Here is a 27,891-nt window from a genome sequence, read left to right as displayed (position 1 = left end):
TTTTTTGCTTGTTCCAAGTAAACTTACTGAAAATATTAACTTTGGCGGCGCGCAACTGTCTCTTATAACCCTTTCGTTGCGACACACACAGACCCAAGGTTACCACTAACAATGTCGTCATAAACAGATTAGTGAATATTAACCAAACGAACATGGGCTTCGGTGGTCCAGCTACCAGTAGTTCCGCTTCCGCTGCCTGTGTATCCAATACGTTGAGCTCCTTGAATAGATCATCCAATTGCTCGATGTGCTGATCGATTAGCTTTAGCACCTCAGGCACTTCTAAAATAGAATTATCCTCTCGCTCTACAAAATGCATATAAAGATCGGTTTTTGTTTTATCAACAGAGCCATCTTTGTTTTCATGCACTTTAATTTCATCTATATTGACAATTGCGCCGGTGACATTGCTGAGTGTATCCCTAAATGTGCTGATTTTGAGACGCAACTCATCCGGCTGCAGTCGGAAAACGAACTTTACCTTCTGATCTTCCCTTAGTAAATAGATGAACACATGCGCCACATCCTTCATACCTAAAGTATCGTTTGCCAAGACCATGAAATCAAAATATCCTTTCATACTTTTTTGTGGATCGAAATTTAATTGCACATCGCCCGTGTCGCGTTCCACAAGAAATGGTGATTTTCTAACATTTTCCAAACCCTCTGATAATGTTTGCCTAATCTCGCCGACCATATAATAAAAAATCTTAGCATTGAAACCCTCATCCGGATCAAAAGCTTCGATACGCATAAATTTCGTGCCAAAATCAGCATTTGTCGTTATACCACCGGTGAACACTTTCGTGCGAAAACGTGGTGGATTATCGTTGATGTCCAAGACGCGTACACGTACGCGTACCACAGTACTATCGTATAGTAGCAGCTCCTCGCTTGTCAATGGGTTGTCTGAGTCAGCGAATTCATATGATTCCTGCTCTGTGGATGTCTCGTCATCTTCGTTAATCGAACGCAAATTGCGCGAATGCTTGTAGCGATCGAAATGATCGGAATTGCGTAGAAAACCGCCTTGCTTTCGCCCTAAGCTCGAGAGTTCTGGCCGTAAAGCCGTCGTAATACCAACAATATTATCTGAACGACGGGTTGCGGAAATTTGTTTGGATACGTATGCGAGTTTTTCGTTAGCGCAATTCTCTGTAGCCCTCACGAAGAGAGTGTAGTTGGCAATTACTTCACGATCCAGTTCTTTCTCCACACTGAGTATATGTGTTTCGGGATCTAATTTAAAATAGCCCTGCTCATTTCCTTTTACAATAAAATAGCAAACTGAGCTGGGCGGATCGTCGAGATCATCTACCTCGTCCTTATCGATTGTGTCGGGTAGTTTGACACGCTCCGAGCCAGGATCGGCATGCTCTATAGAGGTTAATTAAAATAAGCACTATGAATTCTAAAAATAACGTGTACATATTGAAAAATATTGATTTACAAACCTGTAAAGTTAACGTGTATTTCTTCAACCACAAATTGCGGTTCGTATTCGTTTACATTCCGTATGTAGATCGTTAAATCTAGATCGGTACTCAGAGAGGTAGGCAGTCCCTGATCATATGCTTCGATTCTTATCTGCAAATGAGAATATGCAAAGTAAAGTTATTCAGTGTAGAAGAAAATGTGTACACATTTGGATTAGTTAGTAAGGAGCTGTTGACTACGCTCTAATTTTTTATAAAAAAAGAGCCAGAGTTTTAAAATTTGGCGTATGATAAATGTATGCACCGGGGTAAAATGGGTCATAGTCGTTCTCCTAAGCATGCAGTTACAGTTGCACGGCTATACTCAATCTCGACTCTTGTGTTCCAAGTACGAGATGCGATAACCAAATCGAGTGGAGTCTTGGGTCCCGACAGAAAGAGAGAGAGCTTCGGCGTGCCCACCTCGACTTATTCGGTTTAAGGGCTCACTGAAATCTGTAGCGTCTGCTTACCAGAAGGAAAGAACTACGATTTGAGGGGATGTACCTGGAATGTCCGGATCTTTAATGAAGAAGGTGGCTCTGCCCGGCAGGTTCATGTCATCACCGGCTGACAATAAATCCAATAAATGCGTTGGACGGGGCAAGGCAAAAAATGACTGGGCCTTGCGACGTCCACTTTAGCTGCCATATAAAGGAGCGCAAAATCCGTGTGGGGCTTGGGATGGTAAAGAGACTCCGTCGCCAAGTACTGTCGCTCATCCCGGAGGACGAGCGTATGGCCACAATCCGCATCAAAGCGAGAGTCTTCACCATCTCGCCCATTTTCGCCTACGCCCTACGGAAGGGAAGTACGAAGAATCCAATAACGGACTGATGCTGATCGACTTCGCCAAGGCCCGAAATATTGCAGTGTGCAATATACATAAGGTTCAAGCATAAAAAGATCCATCAAGTTACTGAGCTATTTCAAGATCGAAAAACGAGAAAGCAAATCGATCATGTTGTGATAAACGGTAGGGAGCTGTCGCAATAAGACGGGATATACCGAAATACGTGAATGAGAACAGCTTGAAATGCTGGCCGACAGGAAAAACCCCCGAAAATTTTACCAAAGAGTTGGGCGACTTGACGGACACTTGTAAAAATATCTAGGGCTACCTAGTGATGGAGGGAACACTATTCACCCTGCTGTTGGAGTTGAAACTGATTTGCCCACACTCACGTACGTTAACGTGTCAGCTGAACACGATCAAATTTATGAGAGCGCCATGTAAATGGAAACTCACCATCGTGTACGTGCGACGGTTACGCGTGCTTCTCTCTCTCTCTCTATCAACAGTAAATTTTATAGGTTGCTTTGTCAAACAGACACGGCTACGTACACGTCGGTGAGTGTGGGCACCTTTAACCACACGTATAAGGATTGCCACCTGTTTACAAAATTAAATTCGATTAATTAATTGGGTAACTGAAATATGTATAATAACATGGGAGACAGACCAAAGAACAAATTTAGCAAAAAATAAGTGAAGAATAAACACATTCCTGAAACCATAAAGTTAATTTAAGGAGCAAGAAAACATGTCACCCATTGGCAATGTGGCAAAATGGCATACTGTAATAAAATAACAAATACGATGCCGTAACCCTTTAGTTTGATAGAAATATTTTAACTTTTCGTATATACACAATTTGTATAATTTAATTAGATACGATTTGAAAACAGGTGACGACCCTCTTCAAAATATTTGCAAGCTCATAGCTTAAACCTCTTTCGTCTACATATTTCAGTGACCTAATTCCCCATTCTTTGAATAATTCATTTAACTTATTAAAAAATTTGAATTAATTTTTTTGGTAACTCTTTTAAAAAAACTAGGCCTTTATTAAACATTTAAAAGACAAGGCAAATTTTTATTTTATTTTTAAACAGATAAAGAACCATACTTCTGATTTATGGAATGGAAAAAGCATAATTTTACCCGATTTTAAGATTTACTCCTTTAAACTTTAGTAATGTTTTTATTTTCAAAAAAATAAAATTGCATTTAAAATATAGCGAGTCTAAACTACAGAATTCAAATTTTTTAATAAATTATTTTTTTTTTTGCAATTATCTTAAGCAATTTTACACGGGAAATTACAAATTTAACTTTATATTTCATAAGTTGAATTTTTGACAATTTTTTCCGTCTAAAGCCTAAAACTGATGTGACGCTCAAGGGTATTTTTTTATAATAAATCGGCATTCGCAGCATACGATTGCGAATGACTCACTTTCGGCAAATAAACGTGCAAGAAGTAGTTCCGATACTAGCAAGTCAATATTCTTATTAAGTCTCATCAAAAAATTCCTTGCCGTTTAAAGAGTAAAGGGAATGCCGCATTATACTAAAGCCAGCCTTTCGACATAAGCTACTTTTCCAAATGAACACAGAAATAATTAAACTATGGAATTAATGTAATCCAGATTTTGTAATAGCCTATGCAAAATTAAAGTTGAATGCGAATACTAAACTAAATACCCTCAAGAAAATTAGGTTTGATGAAATGGCACAAGATTTGCAAAATATTACAATTCGGCCTTTAAAGTAAAATTCGGAATTATTTTTGGGTAGGGTAGCCATTATAAAATAACTTATGTAGCTTTCTCGCTTGAAGCGAGCTGAAGCAATGAAATGTTCGAAATGAGCAGTATAATAGTTGCTATATTAAAAAAATTTTAAAAACGATAGACAATCTGCAGCGCTCTAACCTCATGTATCTTCTGCTTCTCGCGATTTAATTTCTCCTTCAAAAATAATTGTCCAGTCTCACTGTCGATCTGAAATATCTTATAGCTGCCCAGTGGATCCGGTTTCAAGCGATAATGCACCAAAGCATTTACGCCGATATCCTCATCGGTGGCCAGCACTTGCAGCAGCTCTGTGCCGACGGTAGTATTTTCGGGTATGCGTAGCGTAGTGTTATGTAACGGCGTAACAAAAACTGGTGGATGATCATTAAAATCCGATACACAAATATCAAAAGTTTTGGTAACAACATTCGATGGTACACCTAGATCACGCGTGGCTATGGTTAGTGTGTGATTACCGAACTTGTTGCGCAAATGTGTGCGAGCGTAAATATTTGCAGTCCATTCGTCGATTTGGCGTAACTCGAATAGATCTGAAATAAATTGAAGAACACTCCAATTGCCTCTATGCAAGCAGGCTGCGTAAAGCAAATTATTTACTCACCATATCTATTGCCTTTTGCTATTTGAAATTCTAAACGACCATTTGGCGATTCCGGATCATCAGCATCTTTGCCACGAATAGTTGTAATTTTCTCATTCAACTCGTGGTATTCGGTAATCAGCACACAACTTGTGGGCAGAAAAACCTCGGGTGCATTATCATTTTCGTCCAGTATGGTTATGCTGAAAGTGTATACAAGTTAATTACATACATACATACATACATATACATATATGCACTAGGGTATTTTAAAGAATTGCTTACAATATTTGCTTGAAGGCATTACGACTTTCGCCTGCCAAGAAACCAAACTGGTAGTTGTCCCAAGCCTCGATCACTAGCATGTAAAAATCTTTCGTTTCCCGATCTAATCTATCGGCGACAGAGAGCACGCCAGTGTCTGCGTCAATTGAGAATTTTCCCTAAAAAATTCCCAATCCACAATGCAATGAATATTACATCAGCTCTACCCCAAATATTACTCACCTGCGAACTAATGCGATCCATTAGAAATGTGATTTTGCCAAAATCTCCCGAATCAGCATCGGTTGCCTGTACGGTGCCAATTCGTGCGCCAATTTCAGCATTTTCACTAATTGAATAGTTCTTGGTACCACCAATAAAATACGGATTATTGTCATTCTCGTCTAAAACCGACACATAAACATCGACGAGCGCGGTTCGTGGCGGTATACCCGAATCAGTTGCACGCACCGTCAAATTCAACCACTGATATTGCTCGTGATCGATTTTATTTGCAACCACCATCTCACCCGTTTGTGGGTCGAGATGTACTAGATTCCTTACAGCGGGATTACCCTCCAACGAATATGTGATGGTTTTATTTTTATCCAAATCATAGGCAAGTATATTCGCAATTAATACACCGTTAATACTATTCTCAGTTATCGTTTTGCGATAGAACGGCTGCTTGAACTTCGGATTATTGTCGTTTTCATCTTCGATTATTATATTTAGAATGGCTGCGAGAAGAAATGTATTGTAAGAACATAGTAAAGAATTAGGGTATTCACAGGACGTGTTAACCATCGTAAAATTTTAAGCTTAACATTTTTTCTTATGTAAAATAACGGCCAAAATGGTTTTAGGGGCGCTAATTTATATATTTTTTATCAGTTTAAAAACATTTCGGTGTAGTTAGAAATCCTCTTAAACCATTTTAATCACTATTTTACATTAAAATGCTAAGCTTAAGATGTTACGACGGTTAACACGTCTTGTGAATCCCCTAATTTTACTTAAATTTCTAAAGTTAAGGCCAGGCGAATATTCTCATTTTGGTTGCTGGAGTTTCCGGCCGATTTTCGGTGATCCCTTGTCAGATTTGATTTGGCGACAAACCGGTCTCGGCGTTGTGCCATTTTCGTAGAAATATTTTTTAAATACTCTCATTTTCAATTGCAAATCATGAAGATATAAGTAAAACTTATCAATAGACTGCGGATGTTTATGCAGAAAACGAAGCCTAAAAATATGCACCACTTAACTATAAGCAAAATTTACTATAAATTTGTATACATTTCTTATAGCTACATGGTACATATTTTTAGGCTTCTTTTTCTGCATAAACATCCGCCGTCTTATGACAAACAATGTGAAATGAAAATGACACTGAAGATTGCACAACGCCGAAACCGGTTTGTCCCTAAGCCAAATTTGACGTGGGATGAAGGAAAATCTTTCCACAATACATTATGCGATTACCTTCAGCGACTTGTTTTCCTTTTACTGCAGCTAAATCTTCCGCGCTTATGGCCAGCTTTAAATATTCGATCTTCTCGCGGTCCAGGAGTTTGAGAAGCTATTGTAAAAAAATGCCTTATTTGTAGCAAATATTTCGCAAATATATTTGCAAAAACTTACTTTTATCGTTCCTCCGATGGGATCTAAATCGAAGGCGTTTAAAAAATCAAATTCGGTCAGTTTGACGAAAGTGCCCTCTTCATTACGCGCTTCACAATTGTCACGATTTATGCGGTAACGAATGATTGGTGATTCGTCAAGATCCGTAGCTCTAACGCGATACACTTGTGTGCCCACAATCGTATTTTCCATGATGCGTATGGTTGGAAGCTCTCCCAAAACAGGCGGTTTATTATTCACATCCTTTATGGTTATATTAACCGTTGCAGAGTTCATGAGTTGTGAATTGCCTATACCCCCATCCAAAGCGAGCTGAAAGTCAAATATTTAGTTTAGTATATTACACGCCATTACCCACTTTCATATTCAAAGATTTCATCTTACCACAGTCAGGGTGTATACGAGCTTCTTTGGCTCCGTCAGATCTGGATCCAGGTTCGCGCCATGTGCCACCGATATTACGCCCGATTCCGAATTGATGACAAATTTATCACTCGCACCCATTTGTATGCGATATACAACCACATTGTTCGGCGCCGATCCGTCACGGTCGATAGCCATCACCTGTAATATCGAACTACCGCCGGGTAGGTCTTCTGGTATAGTTTTAGCGTAGAAATTCTTTTGAAATATGGGCAGATTATCGTTTACATCTTCGACATATATGAGCACCGGCACCACAGTAGAGAGCATCGGTATGCCTGAATCTCGCGCCCGTACCAACAAATCGATCTCGCGTATGCCATTATCGGCACGTCGCCGTATACGACCTCTATTCTCTAACAACTCTTCATAATCGAACGAATGCAATGGCCGTAGCAGACCACGTCCGGGGTCTATAGTGAAATTTTCACGATAGAGACCTTCTACAATCTCGTAAGTGATCTGACTATTCTCGGTGCCATTGAGATCTATGTCGCGCGCCTCGACAAGTAGTGGCGTTTCGAATTCGCGCTTATTCTCTAGCAATTTTGCCTCGTAGTGACGTTGTACAAAGATTGGCGCATTGTCATTGACATCCTCAATATTGACTAGGATCTGTGCGGTGTTGCGGTTCCCAATGCCAACATTATCGATAGCTTCGACGGTAAGGTAATGAAGCGAATTGATCTCGCGATCGAATGCGGAGTCACCGGGCTGCTTAATGGTAATAACCCCCGTTATTGGATTAAGATGTAATCTAGAAAAATTATTCGAGTTTCACAAATTGTTGGTCGAAGGTCAATTAATGACTTACAAATGAGCTATGCCTCCTCGCAGATTGTGAAATCGTATGCCCATAGTGCCGAAGTCGCCTGAATCTATATCTGTTGCTTCTATTTTGGCAACTATCGCGCCCAGGTCACTATTCTCCGGTATACTGGTGTTGTAGATTGACTGTGTGAATTCGGGAAAGTTGTCGTTCTGATCGCGAATATAAACTTGAAGGTGCGCTGAGCTGTCAATGTACATATAGTACAAATGAATAAATATTTACGATACTATTTTGAGAAAATTGGTTTACCTCCACCTATCCGGCTCATCGATTTCTCTCGCAAAAAGCGTGAAATTAATCTCCTTCATTTCTTCGTAATCGATCGACTTGGCATTCTTCACTCTCACCATAAAGTTTACCTCATTCACTGCCACAGCCGGCACAATTTCGAAGACATCATTTGGTGGATCCAAAAACAAACGAAATGTACCATTGCTGCCAACGTCATGATCTTCGACGAAATTCTGTACATCATCGTCAATAAAACTCAATGGTGTATTGCTTTGGGAATTCTCATTCACCTCACAGCGGTAAATTGGTTGTCTGAATGTTGGTATTTCATCATTTACGTCCGTCACGATCACGGTCACTTCCGTTTTGACCTGCATCACCTCTTCCGATGCACTCATTTGAGACTACAAAAAAAAAAAATGTAACAAGCGATTTGTAAACAATATTTAATTAGTCAGTGATCAATGTCATGGTCGGTGGTTTTTAACACAACCACCCTCATACGCACATGTGGCACCTCGGTGGCTGTTATTTTCAAAATATACGCTCCATTTACTTGCTTGCTGCTATCCTCACGATCGAGTTGCTGCGCCGTGTAAACTACGCCCGTATGCCGATCAATATCGAACAACTCCGTCAACTCCAATTCATATTCAATTGGATTGTTGATGCCACGATCGCCATCAATGGCACGTACACGCAGCACGCGCGTACCAATCTCTGCATCCTCAGGTATGCGCGTTACAGCTTGTACTTCAACAAATTCCGGCGGTTGATCACCTACATCGCCTACTTTGACTAGAATGGCAGCAGTGCCTGTATTGACAGGTCCCTGATGGGCTCGGTCTACGGCTAAAACACGCAATTGATATAAACTTTTAGTTTCGTAATCCAACTCGCCCATCAATCGGAGTACACCCTTGCCCTGGTACGTTGAAATGGAGAACATGTCGTTGTCACCATCCAATTCCTGAAGATAGTAGACTACTTGTCCGTAGGCACCTTCGTCTTCATCCGTTGCCTCTAGCGTTGTTATAATACCAGGATCACTGTTTTCGGGTATTTCGATGGCGCTTTGATAGGGTAAAAATATGGGTGCATTATCGTTAATGTCCTCTACGAGCAGCAGAAAACTTTGCGTTACATAATTGTAGTCGTTGTAATGGTTATCGGTTAGCGTTAAAACTATGGAATATTCGTCTTTTAACTGTGGCAAAAATAATAAAAGGTCGTCAGCTGAAATTAAGGGCAGCGAGAGCTCTAATATGGATATATATATATGTAGGTTACAAACCTCTCTATCTAATTCTTTGGCCAAGTAGACATTAGCCTCATTGCCTCCTGTGTTTTCGATGCGTATGATTTCGCTATCATGCGATGGGCGTTTACCAAATACCAAGGGATCATTATCGGGATCGAAACCTTTAAGAGTGTATATCTGGGAGCCTAAGGAAGTCAAAATTATATTTGTGTAAGAGCCATTCACTTCTACGATTAAAATATACTATATAGAAGTCTAAGGAACAGCGAAATTTCAAAATGATCAGCAATTTTTTTATTTATTTTTTATAGCTAAAATAAGTTAATAGAAAAAAAAATATTTTTAAAGCAAACTTTCTAAATATGGACAAATTCGGACCATAAATACTGGTTTACCAAATATCTCGACTTCTACGCCTCCTAACGGCAACAGTGGAGTTATTCCTTTTAATGTAATTAATACATGTTCCGAATCTGAATCAAATCGGTTTATAAATACGGGGTTTTCAAATATCTCGACTCCTGCGCCATCTACCGCACTAACTCAACTTTCGTATTGCATTGTCATCGGGCTCTAAGCCAACTACGAAGTTTCAAGTCGCTAGGTCATCGGGAAGTGGTTCAAGATTTGCCCCAAACAAATATACTTACATACATACATCCATATGTACATTAGACCACGTCACAAAAAAATTGTGCAATGCGACCGGAATAAGACAACTCATTAATAAAAAAAAAAAATGGTATATACTAGATTTGCTTTGATGCTAGAAAATTATATTGGCCTCGACAGGAAAGAACTCATTTTCTTACGTCTTACAAATGTCCTAGCGAGGTGAGATTCATGGTGGATCTTTACTATGCCAAACGCTAAAATTTGAGTCTTATTCCGGTCGCATTGCAGGAGTTTTATTGTTTATTTTTTTTTAAGTGGTCTAATGTACATACAGAGCAAGTTAAATAAAAGCTTGTAAAAGTAGGCAAATGCTGATTTTAGATTGAAGTTGTTCACGCTTGCCTGGTTATCAGCTTATGTGGTTATATTTTTTATTCAGTTTACAACAATAAAATACACTACAGAATAATAATTTCTAAGCAGATAACCCGCTAAACAGGCAAGCGTGAACAATCGCACTGATTTTTTGTTAAAACTTACCGACGACAGTCTCTGGACTCTCCTTCAGTCGCAAAACAATTTCGGCTTGACCACCGTCGATGGCGAATCGTGGCGGGCGATTGCTGCTCACCGGCTGTAGTAGTGTTAAAAATATCAGCGCGACTGTATTCGCACAGGTAGCCAACCACTTTCTTTTCGATTTTAAGCGTACTTTTTTGTACTTTCTTTTTATTTTTGGTAATCGGTTAGCGATTGGCTGAGGATTATGTACATTTAAAATTCGCTGGCGGCTTGGAAACGCTGTTTCGTTGTTCATGTCCTTTTCGAGAGTATTTTTGGTTTCTGGAGGAATTTCATTGTCAATGCACCCTCGACATGCGGTTTTATGTATGTAATTGGTGTGAGACCTGAAAAATGTGAAAATACAAATATTTTCCACATTAAAGTACAGTCATACCAGTTGCTAAAATGCCTAAACTCTCAAAATTTCTTTCAATGTTAATAGTTTTTCTATTTAAGGATACAAATTTTAAAATTACCAGTTTCAGCGCCGAGTCAATGGGCATCATGCATAAAAATTCAGCTTAATCTATGACTCGAATTGCAGTTCAAATTCTAGAGCTTGATCAGACTTCCTAAGTGCAAAAATTGAGTCTGAGCTTAAGCTCAGTTTTTATGCATGCGACGTAACTTATCATACCACCCGTACCGAGGAAAGATAAGTTGCATACAGATCACGAAGGCACACCACCAACCATGGAATATCTCTGGTAAGTGAAGATCAAATATTATTTCTTATGTAAATCTCACCATTCCCTGCCCTGAAAGGGCGATTGATTGAATACGGGTCACACCATCAAACCCAGCTTTAATCTTGGAGATGGTCCAAGAGTTTAATCTAGGCATTGTAAAGCGTTCTATAGAGAGCAAAAGGTGCGAAAAACAACAATGCAGGTAGGAAGGGGTATAAGAAAAAAAGCTTAGGATAACTAACACTTCGGAAAGCCCAAGGTTTTTATAAAACCGAAACGCAAACTCTGGTCAACAAAGCGGCATTCGTAGAAACTGAAAAACCGCCAGGCGACCGAAAGTCAAATTCTTTTACTACATTGAGAAAAGAGTTTGGTTGAGGTTTTGGCAAAATATACATTTTTCAGTTCATCTATTCTAAACATGTTCTTAAAAAAAAAATTCACGAAAATTTAATTTTGAAATTTAAATCGTAAAACACTCGTATTCTGGAAAAGCATTACACGTAAATAAAATTTACTAACTTTACTACAATGGGGCTTTATTACACCGTGTGACAGTGAGAACGCAAGTGTGATGGACAAAGATTAGTCTCAATTATATGGATTAAAATTTATCACAAAAATAAATATTCAAATGGCTATCCTTTTTGATCCAAGAAATAAGTGTTCAAAGGTGACGATTATTCATGTACAAGTCTTCCTAATAGATCAAAATATGCATTACTTTCGGCCCCTGAGTAATATAAGAATAATATTTTTGGAGCTTACACATTTTCTAAATGCATGGTGGCTTCTTATTGAAATTGATTTTAGGTCTTTCAGTTTGCAAAAAAAAAAACATTTAATTGATTACCTCAAATCATAGAAGAAACCCGTTCAAAGTACAAATGCGAGTATCAAAAATTTACCAAAATTTTCTAAATAAGTTCCAGTTTTTTTATATGTAGTTAGTAATTAAGAGTACATACATATGTTCATATATGTATATATATAGTAATTAAAGATGGCATGGTGCTTAGCTCAACCTTACATCTGTTGCGCTTCAGAAAGTCTTAAGTAAAAAAGAAACAAAAAATTGCGTTGTAGTTACAATTAACTCACATCTGCATGAAAATGTCAAGTACAAAATACTGACATGTGTTCCATATACAAAGAGCGGTTTCAAGCTAATTATTTAATAAAAAAATTTCATTCACACACACGTAAACTCACAATTATGCCTATCTATGCAGGTGTACAATATACAAAGGTATATACATACATACATATATGTAAGTCAGCATTGAGTTCATTGGGCATACATACATATAAAGACAAAGTTAAAAAAAAAATTTCTTACAACTGCAAGAATATATCATGTATATGTATGCAACTAGATATTTTTTATAATAATATCAGTAAGTACATATTCGTACTTGACTTGCGTACATTTTCAATTACAGCGCATGCGCGCACAATCACTGGTCAGCGGGAATTGTTCATAGAGCATGCCCAAAGCTACTGATGTTTTCCACATAAACAATTGAATATGATCGTTTGTACATATGCACCTACACATATGTAACTACAAATGGCTTCTTTTCTTATTTTTGTTTTTTTTTTTGCTTAAGCTAATTGCGAGAAGCACATGTAAGCAATTAAAGTTGAAATTAAATTGTAGCTACTTTAGTTAACCAATTTAGTTTAATCTCATTGACAGAAAATGCTTGCAGTTACCGGAACGTGGCCAATAAAAAGTACCTACATTTATACTTACTTATAAATTTATGGCCTTTCCAGCACAGATGAAACTTTCCACGCAAATGGTATGACACAAAGAACGCCAAGAAAACAATTTGTTTCGCTTTTTTATTCGTCAAAGTTGTTGTTTTTACTTAAAAATTACTTCTATATATTTAACTTTAAAAATATCAGCAATGTAATTAAATTTTATCCCTGGATCAATTGATTAAAATAACCAACTTATAGTTAGCTTTTTTGCGGGATTTCGATAAATAACCAATTTTTAATTAGCTATGACACAACTCATTTAAAATTAATTGTAAAGACGAGTAGCAGTCATGCAGAAGTTATCGGAAGTTTGTTTTCATTACAAGTTTCCATTTAAATATCCTCCTACAAAAAATACTTTCAGTACACTTTTTTCTGCACTTCGCAGATTCTTTTTCGAATTGAGGACAAATCAAATAAAGATCGACTTTTACATTATTATTTTGATGTTATGTCTGATGGAATTCAAATGTGGGAGCACCTATAAAAGAACATGTAAGCAAAATTTGGCATTTTAATTAAAACAAATAAAAATATATAAAAAAATATAAAAAATAGAAAAAAAAATTCGATTTGATAGTTTATGTCCAAATTAGTTGGCTACAATTTAGTTGACATTTAATGCAGAGGAAACCAGGGATCACTATTTTGCGGCCAGCGCCCTTCAAAAGTAGTTAGTTATGGCGAAAGGAAATAGTTAATAAACGGTTACACTAGTCGACTGCTAGTTAGTTAATAGCACTGGTTTACAGCAAAAATGTTCTATGGATGCCACTATCCAATTCCAATGTAGAATTGCTCGGTGATTCCGAAAATCGAGTTAATTTTTATCTACGGGTACGTTCTCGAGATATTTTCAATTTACCGTTATTCAGCTTAAAGCAAAAGTTGCTCCCTTTAAATCACGTATATCTTACGATTTTCGGAATCACCGAGGAATTCTACATAGAAATTGAATAGTACCGTCTGGAAAACTAAATTCAAACTAAAATTTGTGATCCAGTGTAGTTAGCTACAAACTAGTCCCATTTCATGCAGGGATGTTTCTGCATGAAAACTCGAATTTGGACGAAACAAAATAAATATTAAACCGGCTGGATTGTCAACGCGCGCATAAAGATGGGAGGTGGCCACCTCTGCGCTTCGCGCTGCAGCTGCAACGATCGATGTGCCATGCTTTGTGCAATTTCATTAAATTAAAAATTAATTTGGGGGTCTTTATTAGAGCATCGTAAGGTCTAACTTAAAATATAGAAAGAACAAAATTTGAGAGTAGCCACCTGTTTGAAAATCGCAGTTTAAGTAAATTGAAAAGATAAAGTAAATCCTGCAATATGGCTGTTAAAAGAAAGAGATTTAAGAAGGCTTACAGACGAAAATATTTTTGTTGAAGGTTGCCACCTGTTTGAAAATTTTAATTTAATTTAATTGAAGCGGTTTAGGAAAGTTTACTGCCGGTAAAATTTTTTAGGAGGGTTGCCTCCTGTTTAAAAAATTGTATTCAATTAAATTGATAAAATAAATGAAGTATTAAAAAAAAACGGCTATCGAACAGCACAAATATACGTTTAAGGCGCAGTGAAGCACGCCTAGCTAGTTATATATAAAAGCATCAATTTTCTTTTAACCCTCTGTACCAAATAAATATAAAAACTTAACACTTACCAGGCGCGCATGCGCATTTTAAGTTTGAATACAAACTAGATATGTGCATACATACTAGGGATGTTTCGAATGCCATATTTTTTACATTCGCGAATGCGAATTTTAGGAATAACATTAAAAAAGCTATAATCAACTTAAGCCATCGTTTTTATTACTTAAAAATTTTGTAAATTATTAGAAGATTGAACGAGTGCTTAATGCATACAATGTTTAAATCTAGTAGTCAAAGTTCAAAAGTGGCATATTATATTTAAAAAAAAAGTAATTTTGCTGCCTTTTCTTCCTTGATGCGATATTTTAGTGGCTCGTATATAAGGCCGTCTACACTGTGTAAAATGATGCGAATCATTCGCATAACGAATGCGAATGCAAATATTCGCAACAGCCCTGATACATACATATGTATATGTATGCTGTGTGTATTTTACGTATCTCTGAGTACATACACATGCAGACTGTAGTAGTTGGCATGAGAAAATTTTAGCGAATTATTGCAAGTGCAATCAGTCATTGCATATTTATGTACTTTTTCGGGTAAACGTACAAATATATTTACATACATAGCGTGCGCATCACAGGTCGCATTGTCTAAGCGTCAACAAATTTCGATTGTGCACTCACTGATCTGCTTACTCTGATATTATGACATCAAGTGCAATTCATCTTCAGCTAGACTAATAACCACACAAATGTACAAATTTCATGCATGAACTTACGATGCACAATGGGATTAGAGTGGCCAAATATTATAAAAACGGAATATTATAATTTCCAATAAAAATGCATATTTGCAGGCATGAGACGAGTTTAAAGTAGATACTTATACAAGTTATTTAAATTCATTTTTCTACTAAATCGGTTTTCGAGTTATTCGAGAAATGGCAATTTGAAATAAACCGGTTTCTTATCTTCAAATTAAGGAAAAACAGATAAGCTGGTTTTATTTTACATATTTTCTCTGTAGTTTTACTTACTGTTAGTCCGAAATCATGACCAATACAACCATATCTATAACTGCTAAAAATAGGTATAGCTTTATATAGAAACACCGTGCGACAGTCAATTTTACACACACGCAAATTAATATATTCGCGAAACTAGGGCCAAAAGTAGTAAAAGTAGGTTTTTATTTTTTCTCTCTGACGCCGGGATTTTTTTTAAAAGACTTTCAAATTACAAAGGTATGATTAATTCAAAAAAATTATAAAAAATTTATGGTCCGATGTGATTCATATTTGAAATGTAGAAAAGGTATAACTCCACAAACCATTTTACCGTTAGGTGGTGTAAGGGTCGATGATTCTTTGTTTATTAACCTTTATTGGGGTCTTTTAGCGTTGTTTTATTTAAATTACTCGTTTTTAAGTAATTTTCTGTTCTACGAAGTCCCATATTTATTTTATTAATTTGATTTTTAATTTTGGGTGCGGGTATATAAATAAACTAGGCAAAAATCCTGCTTATTTGATTGTCAAAATTCGGTGTTCTCGGAATTCCAAAAAAAAATAAAATAGATTAAAAAAAACCATCTAAAATATAAAAAAAAAACGGTTGAAACCGGTTTGGAAAAACTGAGTCAATCACCCTAATAATATGCCAATGTGATCCACTTTTTTTATATAACTGCATCCATTTTTTAGAGTTGTTGGTCGCAAATATTAATCGACTTGGACGTTCTTTCAGACTAATGCCTATCTGGCTAAAATGTTATCAAAAGCGGATAACATTTATATTTTTCGCCCACAAGAGCTGCGGGGTTGCAGTTCGTCGACTTTAAGCATTTTCCATTTTTTTTTTTCATTCCTAAGAGCGATTACCACTTTTGTCTGGAGCTTATATGCCACTGTGGCTAGAAATGTTACCCCCGGGATCCCGGCCTTTTTGAAGTTCCAAAAATTCCGGCATTCTTAGCAAATTATCCCGGGATTTTCAGGACTTGTAATTTGCACTGATGGCAATGATGGGAATTCTTTTTCTTGACCAGTATTGGCTATATTTCTTTTTTTATTTAATAATTAATATTTTATATAAATATAATATAATAAAAACCAAATTTTACAGGAGGGCGTTTTTCGTTTTTTTTTTTTGCTAAGTACAAAATACTTTTATATGGCACAGCAATAATTTTATCTGCAAGAAAACAATTCAATAGGTGTATTCATATACTGCACAAACTGAAACGAACGTGATATCACGTACATTTTTGGCGTAACTACATATAGGGATTTCCGCTACGATATTTTGCAAATTTTACAAAAAGGTCAATTTCGATATCATGGCACATACGATAATTTCGCGCAAAGGGGTCGATATAATTTGTTCTTATTATACCCTTTAACCATTTTAATCGTTATTTTGCATTGCATTTTTTTTTTGTGAATCCCCTATGTCTCTGATGATAGGTTAACATCGGCCTTTGCCAACTAATTAGCCTCCTCGCGTACCACCGAATTCTTTTGTGTCATGACATGCAGTCATTGGTGACCCGCCTTTTTAACGCAGTTTTAGAAGATGCTTGAATGCATTGTTTTGTAAAACTTTCTAACAAAAAGGGAAGGAAATGATTTCCAATTATTTATTAGAAGTACTGAAAGTTACAAGCATAGAAAAGTATAGCGTATAATTTTGACAGTGAAAATTCATAAATACTTTACCCAATACACTTGGTAGGAGTAATTTTATTTATTTTTTGACTTTATTACATTATTAAAAATAAATGCTATATAAAGTAAAAAGGACTTATTACTGTATACGTGATATCACTCATACTCATATATGTATGTATGTACATATATTAGGACGGATCAATTTGTATGAGAGATTTCTTCAACTATGAGCGTATAGCACCGAAGGAACTATGGGTCTATTAATTTGGATTTCGCTAAATTGTCGAGAACGGTTTCTTAGAATTTTGCTGTAGTGTCGTAAAGAAGTGCTTAAATTTTGTATAAAAACATACCATACGCACTTATCGTTTTTCTTAAAACTTCCACCAGAGGGCGCAACAGTGAAAATTTTTCCATTTTATCCGAAATCTATTTGCACAATTTGGGAAACTCCATATTGATTTCAGACCCATGGTTTCTTCAAAAAATTTGCTTAGAATTACACGTAGACTCCTCCTATGCTACACGCGAATAGTAAAAAAAAATGACCCGCCCTAATGTATATTAATACTTACATACTTTTTTTTGAGGATTATTTTATGGATGTTTCTGATCTGGTTCCCGGACTTCGTGTGCAAAAAAATTCACTGCCCTTCACTTGTAAGATTTTGTATTTATATCAACAATTTTCTGTGGACGCGCTCAAATCGTGTATATAACTTTACCTCAAGTCAGTATGTAGCAGGATTATTAACTAGTTTCATGCATACAATTTTGATATATATATTTTAGTCTCATCATATATGTCTGTGCGTATATATGTATGTATGTACGGCTTTTAATGAAAAGTGAAATGAAAGTTGCAAAAACAGTGTGCACGAACTAATCCAGAGGCTCAATGGGTAACGTCGTCATTCATGCACTTGCACACTTTAAACATATTTACATACACACATTGTGTATGAATGTATGTATGTATGTATTTAAATAGCTACGTAAATCATATTTCGATGGAGTATGCTGATATGACTATGACCTTGAGTGTAGTTTTTTTTTTATAATATTTTTGATTTCCATTTGGTAAGCCCTAATTACGGAATGTCGACTTGTAATTTATTTCTTGGAACAAGGCGATATAACTTTGGTTATCTCTTTTTGTTTTAATGGCAAAATAATCAACGTGGTTTACAATATTTATTTTATCTACTTACATATCTCAAATAAACCTTTTGTGGTTTTGAAGATGCGAAAACTTTTGTAATAAATAATAATTATTTGCTTTGCAATTGCATTTTTTGTAAGAAAATCACGGTCATTCATAAATTTTAGACTTATACGTACGTACATATAAACACTTTTTTTCTCTTTTTAACAAGGGGCTGGTGCTGTGGCGGTTATTCGTTAAATTATGTTTACCTTTATAAATTATGTCTTAATTTCGTTTAAAAGAGTTGAGATGTCTAAGCAATTCTCATACACTTAAATTTTTAATAAACCTGTTTTTTTTCTGGCTCCATAATTCATTGTATTTATAAAATAAATGCATCTAAACTCATGATAATGTTTATATTGGACTGAACATTTTACACAGAAATCCATTGCAGATGCAAATATACATATGTACGTACGTACATAAATATGTAGGCACTCACAAGTGTTTGCGGTTATTGCGGTATTGCATGTTGCAAATATTTTTTTTTTTGAAACGCTATATTTTTTCGCATAATTTTTTTGTAATTTTTTAAAAGTTTGTAAGTATGCAAAGTAAGTAATTAGTCATTTTTTCTTTAGTTATAAATATAGACTTAGTGTCCAATGGCCATATCTGAAAAAATAATAAATATGTACATATATCTTATAAGTACAAATTATTTGCTGCATATACATAAACATATGGATACAGTGGTGGCCTCATAATTAGAGATACTCCCCTATTGTTTACACTGGCTACCTTCCGATTTCGCCAATTTTAGCACACCAGCTACCTTGGATAAAGGGCAACCTTTATACCAAATTATGCTCGAGTTAAGGTGTCCAGACCGACATGGCTTAATCGACTTATTTATTCAGTCTAAGAATTTTGGTACATATACTATACATATGTCTATATCTAACACGATTGCGTTAGGTTGTGGCAAACAACCGTTATGATACCCTGTGGACTAATGGGGTATAAGCAAGCGTTTTTATATTAGTGGTCGCCCCTCGGCAAACTTCCGAGTCTAATTCTAACTTAAAAAGGCTTCTCTTAACAAACGTGCATTCATATGCTTGTGGATATTATCGAATTTTTTGTTACTTATCGATATCACCCGTTTAACAATAAAGAGAAATACTTGTTTCCAAATTTAAATTTTGTGAAAAACGCAACGAAAATTATATCAATTCAAATAATTGGATTAAAAAAAAGCCAGTTGGAAAGACAAATATCTATCGGTGATCTGACTGAACAAATTCTGTTCTATTAAACGTGCGTTATGTTCATTTTGTACAAAAGACTTAAGAAACGAACTTGTAACAATATTACGCTCGATCTAAAAATTTGAAAGGAAATTATGTAAAAGAGGTTTAATAATAAGATTTTATGAGCAAAATGATTACATTTGCTGACAACAGAACATTGTAATTATTATTTGATTAACATTAAAAAATATAAAAAATTTCATATGACCCCAAATCTTTGGAATTAATTGTCTTGCCACAAAAAATTAGTTTCAAGCCTCAAATTTAATTTTTCAATAAAATAAAATTCATGCTACCTTGTTACCGTAATATTCATCCGAACCACATTTTTCTTATCAGATATGGTTGCGTAAATGTCCATTGGCGGACCTTATTTAAACCTCCCGTACAAAATAGTAACGAGCTCCAGCTTATACATTTATACATATGTATGTATATCTGGATGCGTTTCATGTCGGTTTAATTCAAAAGGCTCTAAAATGATTAAAAAAGCAAGGCGGTATTAGAAAACGCTTGTTTTTTTTCTAACAGCGGTCAACCCTCGACAGCCAATGGCAAACCTCCGAGTATACATATCTCCTGAGCAGGTTTCTCATAAAATCCATTTGCCGTTCGGAGGCGGCGCATAACTGTAGGTTCCTTCATTTTGTGTAATAGCACAGCGAAAATTCGGTCGCGGCCACGGTGTATTCATCCATTTCCCTAACGTGATAATTAAACGGTGGCAATAAGCAGCTATCCGCTTCTTCTATTGGCACCACTTGGCCATCTCATTCCCTTCAATATTACGAAGTGCGGTTACCCAGCATAGAGTGACGTTGATACGGCGCAGTGACGCCAGCGTGGTGCGACATTTAAATACAATTCCCGACTTTACTATTTTAGATCATATTGCCTTCAGTGCTGCCTGACTTTCGACTAAAATAGTGGATTTGTCTTCTGGAATTCTATTTACTAATAATCTAAGAATATGAGCGTACATACACACAAAACGAAGCTCATTCCTACAGGGAACAATAAGAAAAAAAAAAATATTAAATTGAATTCAAAATTTAAAAACATACGCATACAATATTCGTTGCCTGAAAATGAGTGCTAATGACACCCAACAAAAAATTACTGTTATGCTTCGCAAATCTCAGGTCGCTAAGTTGTAAGAAAAAGGTTGGTCTACTTGTGAATTACATTGCCGTCAACAGTTAGCCGCCAGTGGCATATACCCACCTACATATGTACATATGTATGTATGCATATAATTTATTTACATATATACATAGAAAAGTAGTTGGGGAAAAGTTCAACATGTTTTCACCATTCGGCATGTGCGATATGGTTGGACTGTTAAGCCATACACCCGAAGATGCTCTCCTTTCGTCAGCTGGTCTCAATACAGTTATAGTAATTTTTCTTTTCTAATCGCTATTTCTTTTTGTGTTGAATTTGTTGGACAATTAATTTTTTTCTTGCTTATAAATCAACTGCCCCAAAGATGCAAATAATTAAGCAAAATACAAACTAAGCACTTTGCTGCTAGAAATTATCTCAGGTGTGACGAACAAATTAAAGCTTCATAGATGTACATACATATGTATGAATGTGTGTGTTTGTTTTGATACCCCCTAATACTTATGAACATATGTATAATGCCTTGCATACTTGTACATATTTATACACAGTAGCGGGAAAATAAATGGAGACGCGAAAAGCTTTAACTATTTGTCTTTTGTTCATTTAATGCTTTTATTTTTTATAAGAACGTATTCCAACAAAAAACATATAAGTCCGAATTTCAAATCTTGTACAAAGATTTGGAAAATTCGACAAAGTTCCATAAAAATTTCAAACTTTTTAGTCAGAACTTTTGGAAACAATTTTAGTATCCAGGTCGGGTACAATTAGTAAAATAAAGACTTAGTTTCAAGTTGCTAAAAACTCTCGTTGAATTTTGATATTTTCTTTCTAAGTATGAACGACAATTTCTTTGAAATTTTTATGAAGTTTGCCGAATTTTTCTAATTTTTGTACAACGTTTGAAATATGCACTTACATGATTTTTGTTAGGCAATACTTTCATAAAAATAACAAATCTTAAATAAACAAAAGAAAAATATCCGAAAATTGTTAGAATGTCGCGTCCCTATTTATTTACCCGCCGCCGTACATATGTGTATCCGTACAAATGTATCTATTTACCTTCAACAGCAAAGAACTAAGTTCTACATTTCAGACCATGTACGAAAGTAAATATTTACAAATATCCATACCACTATATACAGTGACGAAAATATAATTAGGGAAGAAACATTTTAGCTTTCTTTGGCTACTTTGGTTTTGTGTGGCTCCTTATCTAACGAAAACCATGTATGTTAAAATTTCAAACTTTGTACAAAAATTAACCAAAGTCGGTTAAGTTTCAACAAAATTTTGAGCTTTTTAATTAGATCCTTTTGAAACATTCTGAGTACGCAGTTTTGTAGCCCATTCAATTTTAGTATAACAGACTGCAAATTTTAAGTAGCTAGAAATCACCGTTAATTTTTGGCAATTTATTTGGTCGAAGGTGTTCCTAATTTTCTACATACAAAAAAAAAAATCCAACATACTTTCTTTCGAACAATGTGCGAACAAATAAGTATGTCCTAGCTACTTCAAACTTGCACTTTGTTATACTAAAATCTAATGGGCTACAAAACTGTATACTAAAAAAAATATAAAAAATCTGATAAAAAATTTCCAACTTTGATGAACATTTTTTGCTGAAACTCATCAAATTTTAACAAATGTTGTACAAAGTTTGATTTAAATGGTTTTGTTTAGATAATAAGCTATATTTAAAAAAAAAAATTTTAAACAAAGAAAAATAGCCAAAAATTGTTAAAATTTCTTTTCCCTATTTACATGCTCGTCACCGTACTTATGTTTTCATACTAAAAACCTATTACCTCAAGCTGTGTGCTTTCTACTGGATATGTTGGATTGTAGGATGAGGTGGTGTATGAGTCAAAATCATAGCAGCGCAACGAGTATTATTTATTCTTCTTTTATTGGGTTTGTTTGTTTTGCGGCTATTATTGCTAGTGTCGGTAGTGGTGTTATTTTAAAATACATACCCACATAAAAAAATCGCTGAGCCAACAATACAGCTTCAATATAACAAAAACCGAGACGCCATTGAAGCGGCAGCGGCAGCGCCATCGTTGAACTTGACTGTTGGCCGCTGAGGATGCTTTGTTGGCGGTTACGGAAACGCTATTGCCGCAATGACAAAAGAGCCGCTGGGTATAACTTACATAGTTGGAACACACCTGTATGAATAAACTGATATTTTCATATGTATAAATACATATATGTAAGTACTTGCCTCTATGTAAGTATACTGTAGGGAACTCAACTGACTATAAATGCACTAAGTTCACAATTTTGGCGCTGGGGGGTGGCTACGGCTCGACTACTTTACGCTAATTTTAACTGACTACCTTTAGATGTTCATGCGGCAAAATAAGTGAGTTTATTTTCAGCTAACTAGAAATTGGTTATTTTATAAGTTGACTTGCAGAGTGCTTATCAATAGCAACGGTTGAGCCCTACATGACTTTGAAACCAATTTAAAGTTAGCTTTAGTAAGTGAGCCAAAAGTAAGCTATTTAAGTAGTTGACTACAAATTTCCCGACAGGGTATGTTTTTACGCACATTCATCTGTATGTATGCATAAATGTACTTATATGTATGTAAATAAAGTGACTATTTTATATGCAGTTATTTTTGATTGACTGATTGTGTGGCTTAAAGTGTTTAAATTGGGGTGAAATATATAAAATAGCGCGTGCTACGACCGGAAGTGCCGTCGGTGCATGTCAAGTCAAGCGTGTGATGCAGTAAATACGTACATATGTGAGTACATTGTGTAAGTAAACACTTAGTAGAGGAATTTCGATTGTTTATCAACAAACTTTATTGCTAAGCGACTGATGCATCCAAACTTGCTTGTAACTTCGGATTTTAGTAATAAATCCTCAAACTTAATTTGTGCCTATACATATGTATATATACTACTTGCATATATGCTTTTTATACACGTGCGTATGCAAGCATTTAGCTTATGTCATTTACTAATTTGTTTAACTTCCCCAATGATTTGCGTTGTTTATGCTTGTTTTTTTTTTTGTCTATGTTTAGCGCTAAATTGGACAATATAGCTTTTCTGAAAGTGTCATCGCCCTCACATTGAATTTTTTCTTCATTCCTGATGATGGCTATATAGACTTCTGTCGATAATTTACCTTTTTACATTTTATCGTTGAATGTTAAAAATTCAGTATTTGACACATCATTTAACTTACTCGTATGTATAAATATGTACATAAGTATGTATATCGCTTAAATCCAATGGGAATTTTTGTGTACGGCTAGGCCTATATGCCCGATGCACCGCGGCCAGATTTAATCTATTGTGCCTCTTATTTCAACTTTTGTGGCCTAATACGCTTAGGATTTGTATTATCCCATGCTGCGAAATGCGCATAGGATCGACTTCACTGAGCGTGTAGTCGTTTAAAAATATGACTGTACGTACGATTAACCAGTGTTGGAAAGGTGGTAATAAGGTGTTTCACTGATTCATCCTCTTTACGACAAAGCCTGCAACAGGTGTTTCTTACTAGGCATATTGGCCTGCTAGTGCTATACATAACGATTTTAGATCCACTCCACTAATCCAAATAAACATCACGAAGAACACCTCAAAATTACATAGAAAATTTCGAATGAAAACTATAGATTTTCAACGATTAAGCGTATTTCGACACATAAATCTATTGATATATTAGCTTATACCCGCGATGTTATATTTTATTTTTGTCCCCATTTTGCTACAGCAATTTTTAGTTCACTGTGCAAGTGAAGTTTGTGTCCTAAGTCTTTCGTTGACATAATTTGCAATAATTACCTCTCAGTTGTTTTTTTGATAAATTTTAATATTCAAACCAATGCAACGCTATGAGAAAACTTTTGTTCTCGCTTTCATTCATCGCGAATTGTCCACAGAAAATTTTTTTTCCATTTCGTTCTCGGTCAGAATGTTTCTGACACCAAATTGTTCCTCGAAAGAAAGTTCCTTACACTTTTATTCGAGCTTTGTTTTTTGACAAAAGTAGTGAAGGACTTTATGTACCTAAGGTCTAGCATAAACACCACCAAAAATATCAGACAACAGGTGCTACTTTCGGCTCGTTAGCCAATTGAAAAGCTGAGCCATTTCTCGACGAACAAAAAGTGAGCTCAAAAATTCTCTCATCATGCCCGTCGTGGGCGATGTCGAACAAAAATGAGAAGGCTTTGGGGACTTTCGAGAGAACTATTCTACGCAAGATATATGTATGGCCCAGTTCGCGTGGGCGACGAGTATCGAAGAAGATGGAATGACGACATGTACGAGCTGTTTAACGAAATGAAATGGACATAGTTAAGCGCATAAAAAATACTACGGGGATGTACAACAGGCGCAATATCGCAAAGCAGAGAGGCAATTGACGAAGGTTTTTAGTGTCGGCCCAAACCGACGAACGTTTGTAGAGCCAGACAATGAGAATAAGGACATGGCAGGAACAAAACTTCGTCCAGTGAGACCTCCTGGATCATCTGGACTTCCTGTAACTTCTTCTTCTTCTTTTTGGCGCTGTAACCGCCTAAGCGTAACAGGAAACAGAAAATAACATAAAAGAAGAAAATGTGCAACACTATTTATCCCATTGCCCGGACTTGCGGAGGCCTGGCTTTAAAATGATATTTTTTTTCAAACGTCAATAGATTCTACAGATTGCATGTATGTATGAATATATATATTCAGCATTTTTATACATTAGAACGTAGCAGAAAGAGCAATTCCTTTTATACTCCAGAGTCTAAAGTATTTTTCAATGGAATTTCGAGAAAAAAACATTATTCAAATAAATCGATGTTCTCGAGGAGAAAATTTTTTGTTCCAAGTGCATTGACCTCAAGTACTTATAGTACCATATAAGCATAGCGTACCACTCTAATGCCAGTCAATTAAAGCTCTCCAAAAATCAATAAACTTTTGCTAAGGAAATCTTTGAATTATTTCAGTAAAACTATTTAAATCAAATTTTGTATTAAAATGTTAACCTCTCACCCCTTAGGGTTTTTTCTAAATGGAAAAAGGAGTACCGGTATTTGTTTTAGTTAAAAAAATAATGATATTTGGATCTGTCTCAAAGCCCAGGTATTTTATATGGGAAAAATACGTTTACGCAAAAATTATATAGAATTCTTGAAAATCAATATTTTTCGATCGGAAAACTCTGTTTCTCTTTAGCAGATTTACAATAACAATGCCCAATAATTTATTTAACCATTTTATAATGCAAAAAATGTAATGATGGGACCCATAAAAAATCGTTAGTATTAAAAAATGGTAAAATAAAGAATTGGAAGTGTCCTGAAGAGGAGCTGAAAGAAATGTTTTCGATAGCTGTATCCTTTGAATAAAGTTGTAGGTATCTTAAGTTTAGGTTTTTTACTTACTTTCTTTCTTCCTTTCGTAACGCAAACGATGAGCAGACGGTGTTCCTTTCCTGAAGTTATTTCAATAATTTTTTTTTCACCTGCGTATTGCTTGGAGTGTTTTCACAATTTTTTATTTTTTATTTTAAAATTTGTTCCCTTTTTGTTCAACTTTAGTTTCGTTACACAATTCGTGACACAATTCGTACATTATTTAGTGTGCAGAAGTCAAGAACCCCAAAAATGTGTTGTTATACGAAGCGTGACATATGGATTCGTAGGCAAGCCAAGTACCATCATTATGTATTTTTTTACGGTTGCTTATACGAATACCAAACAACGAATTTGTATTAATTTTAGTGTTCTTACTTGCAGACATTAAAAAGGTAAATATATGTACGTAAAAATGTACATATGTATGTACATAATTGAAAAACGATTTTCTTTAATCCCCTGGATGTTACTAAAGAAATATTATACACTCCATACTTGATTATTCATTGCATATTTGCTTTCAATTTTAACTTCATTTATTCACAAATTAATCTTTCCATAATACAAATATTAAAAAAGTATTTTCAGTGAGTCCCAAAATGTTTTAACTCAATTTATTTAAGTGTATACACTTTTAATTTAAAATTTTCATATTCAAAAGCTGCGAATGCCCGCGAATGATTAAGGAACCATTTGAATGCTTCGACGACACTTTGACAACTGAATATCAATTTGGATTTGCTGCAGACTACTAACTGGGCTTAAAACGTTGCTAATAAGACTGCAGCGGAAACTATACATACATATGTACTTACATACCCAGTCTGTGGTTTACTCCAGCTACTCCGACTAAATTGCTCAGCAACTCCGCTGTATGTATTATTATTGCCACTTCTTGCCTGGGAAGAGCAGAGCGGCAAAGCTCAGTGAAAATATCGCCCAATGTGGTGTGGTGCGTATTGACAACGCTCTAAAATGTGGCGTGCAATATGGCACTCCAGTGCATAAAGCGTGAAGACTCGCACAAAGGCCGAAAAATTTTGAGCGAGTTGAGGATTGTGGAGTGATTACAACGTTGCCAGAGCTACAGTGTACGCATATATGAGGGTACGCTCTTTGCGTTTATATGTAGATATATTTACACTCTGCTTCACAATGCTTCTGTTCATTGTTGTTGCCGAATTTGCTATTAAAGTGAAGTTAGGCTTGTATTTTATTTATTTAACTGTCAATAAATGTAACAACAAAGTTCGCCGGCAATATAAAAAGCCGGTATTTAGCTGCACCGTACAAGGGTATTTGGGGTTGCCCGTTCTTAGGTGACGCAACGTCAACATATACATATTTATCTGTATATGTTCATATGTTTTTATGTTACACATCGTCGTTTTAAGTACAAAACCGCCTATCGTCATTCTGCAAAACCGCGTAACTGACATTTGCTGCAAAAAATTGGATTTGCTCACAGAAGCTCTTGGCTCAATCCTTATCCATTCGTCCTGAAATATGCTAGCCAGAAATGCGATTGCTTTATAAAAAATAGAACCATTTTTAAATATGAGTGTTTTTACTAACTAGAAAACAATTTATGCAACCTGTGTGTTAGGTGGAACAAGACTGAGGAAAATAAATACAGATAAAAAATAAATATTCTGGTGTGAAAATTTTAACTCCTATTAGGACCTGACACAACT

General features: G+C 35.6%; 1 protein-coding gene across 1 annotated transcript; it reads right to left on the bottom strand.

Annotated features, from left to right (window-relative positions):
* Positions 1–27: 27 nt before the first annotated feature.
* On the bottom strand, positions 28–26,511 carry LOC118737069 (cadherin-23; the record flags this gene model as incomplete). Its single annotated transcript, XM_036467322.1, is given in 15 exon segments — positions 28–1,377; positions 1,455–1,587; positions 4,194–4,606; positions 4,678–4,859; positions 4,942–5,099; positions 5,164–5,660; positions 6,403–6,499; positions 6,562–6,873; positions 6,946–7,741; positions 7,799–7,999; positions 8,066–8,451; positions 8,556–9,254; positions 9,342–9,493; positions 10,464–10,831; positions 26,225–26,511. Coding segments are annotated over 14 exon segments (5,653 nt in total), but the record flags the coding sequence as incomplete, so codon positions are not given.
* Between the last annotated feature and the right edge of the window lie 1,380 nt (positions 26,512–27,891).

Source organism: Rhagoletis pomonella, unplaced genomic scaffold (assembly GCF_013731165.1).
Source record: "Rhagoletis pomonella isolate Grant_MI unplaced genomic scaffold, Rhpom_1.0 Rhpom_scaffold_00004, whole genome shotgun sequence".
In the NCBI taxonomy this organism is placed as follows: domain Eukaryota; kingdom Metazoa; phylum Arthropoda; class Insecta; order Diptera; family Tephritidae; genus Rhagoletis; species Rhagoletis pomonella.
This window is presented reverse-complemented; position numbering and strand designations above follow the sequence as displayed.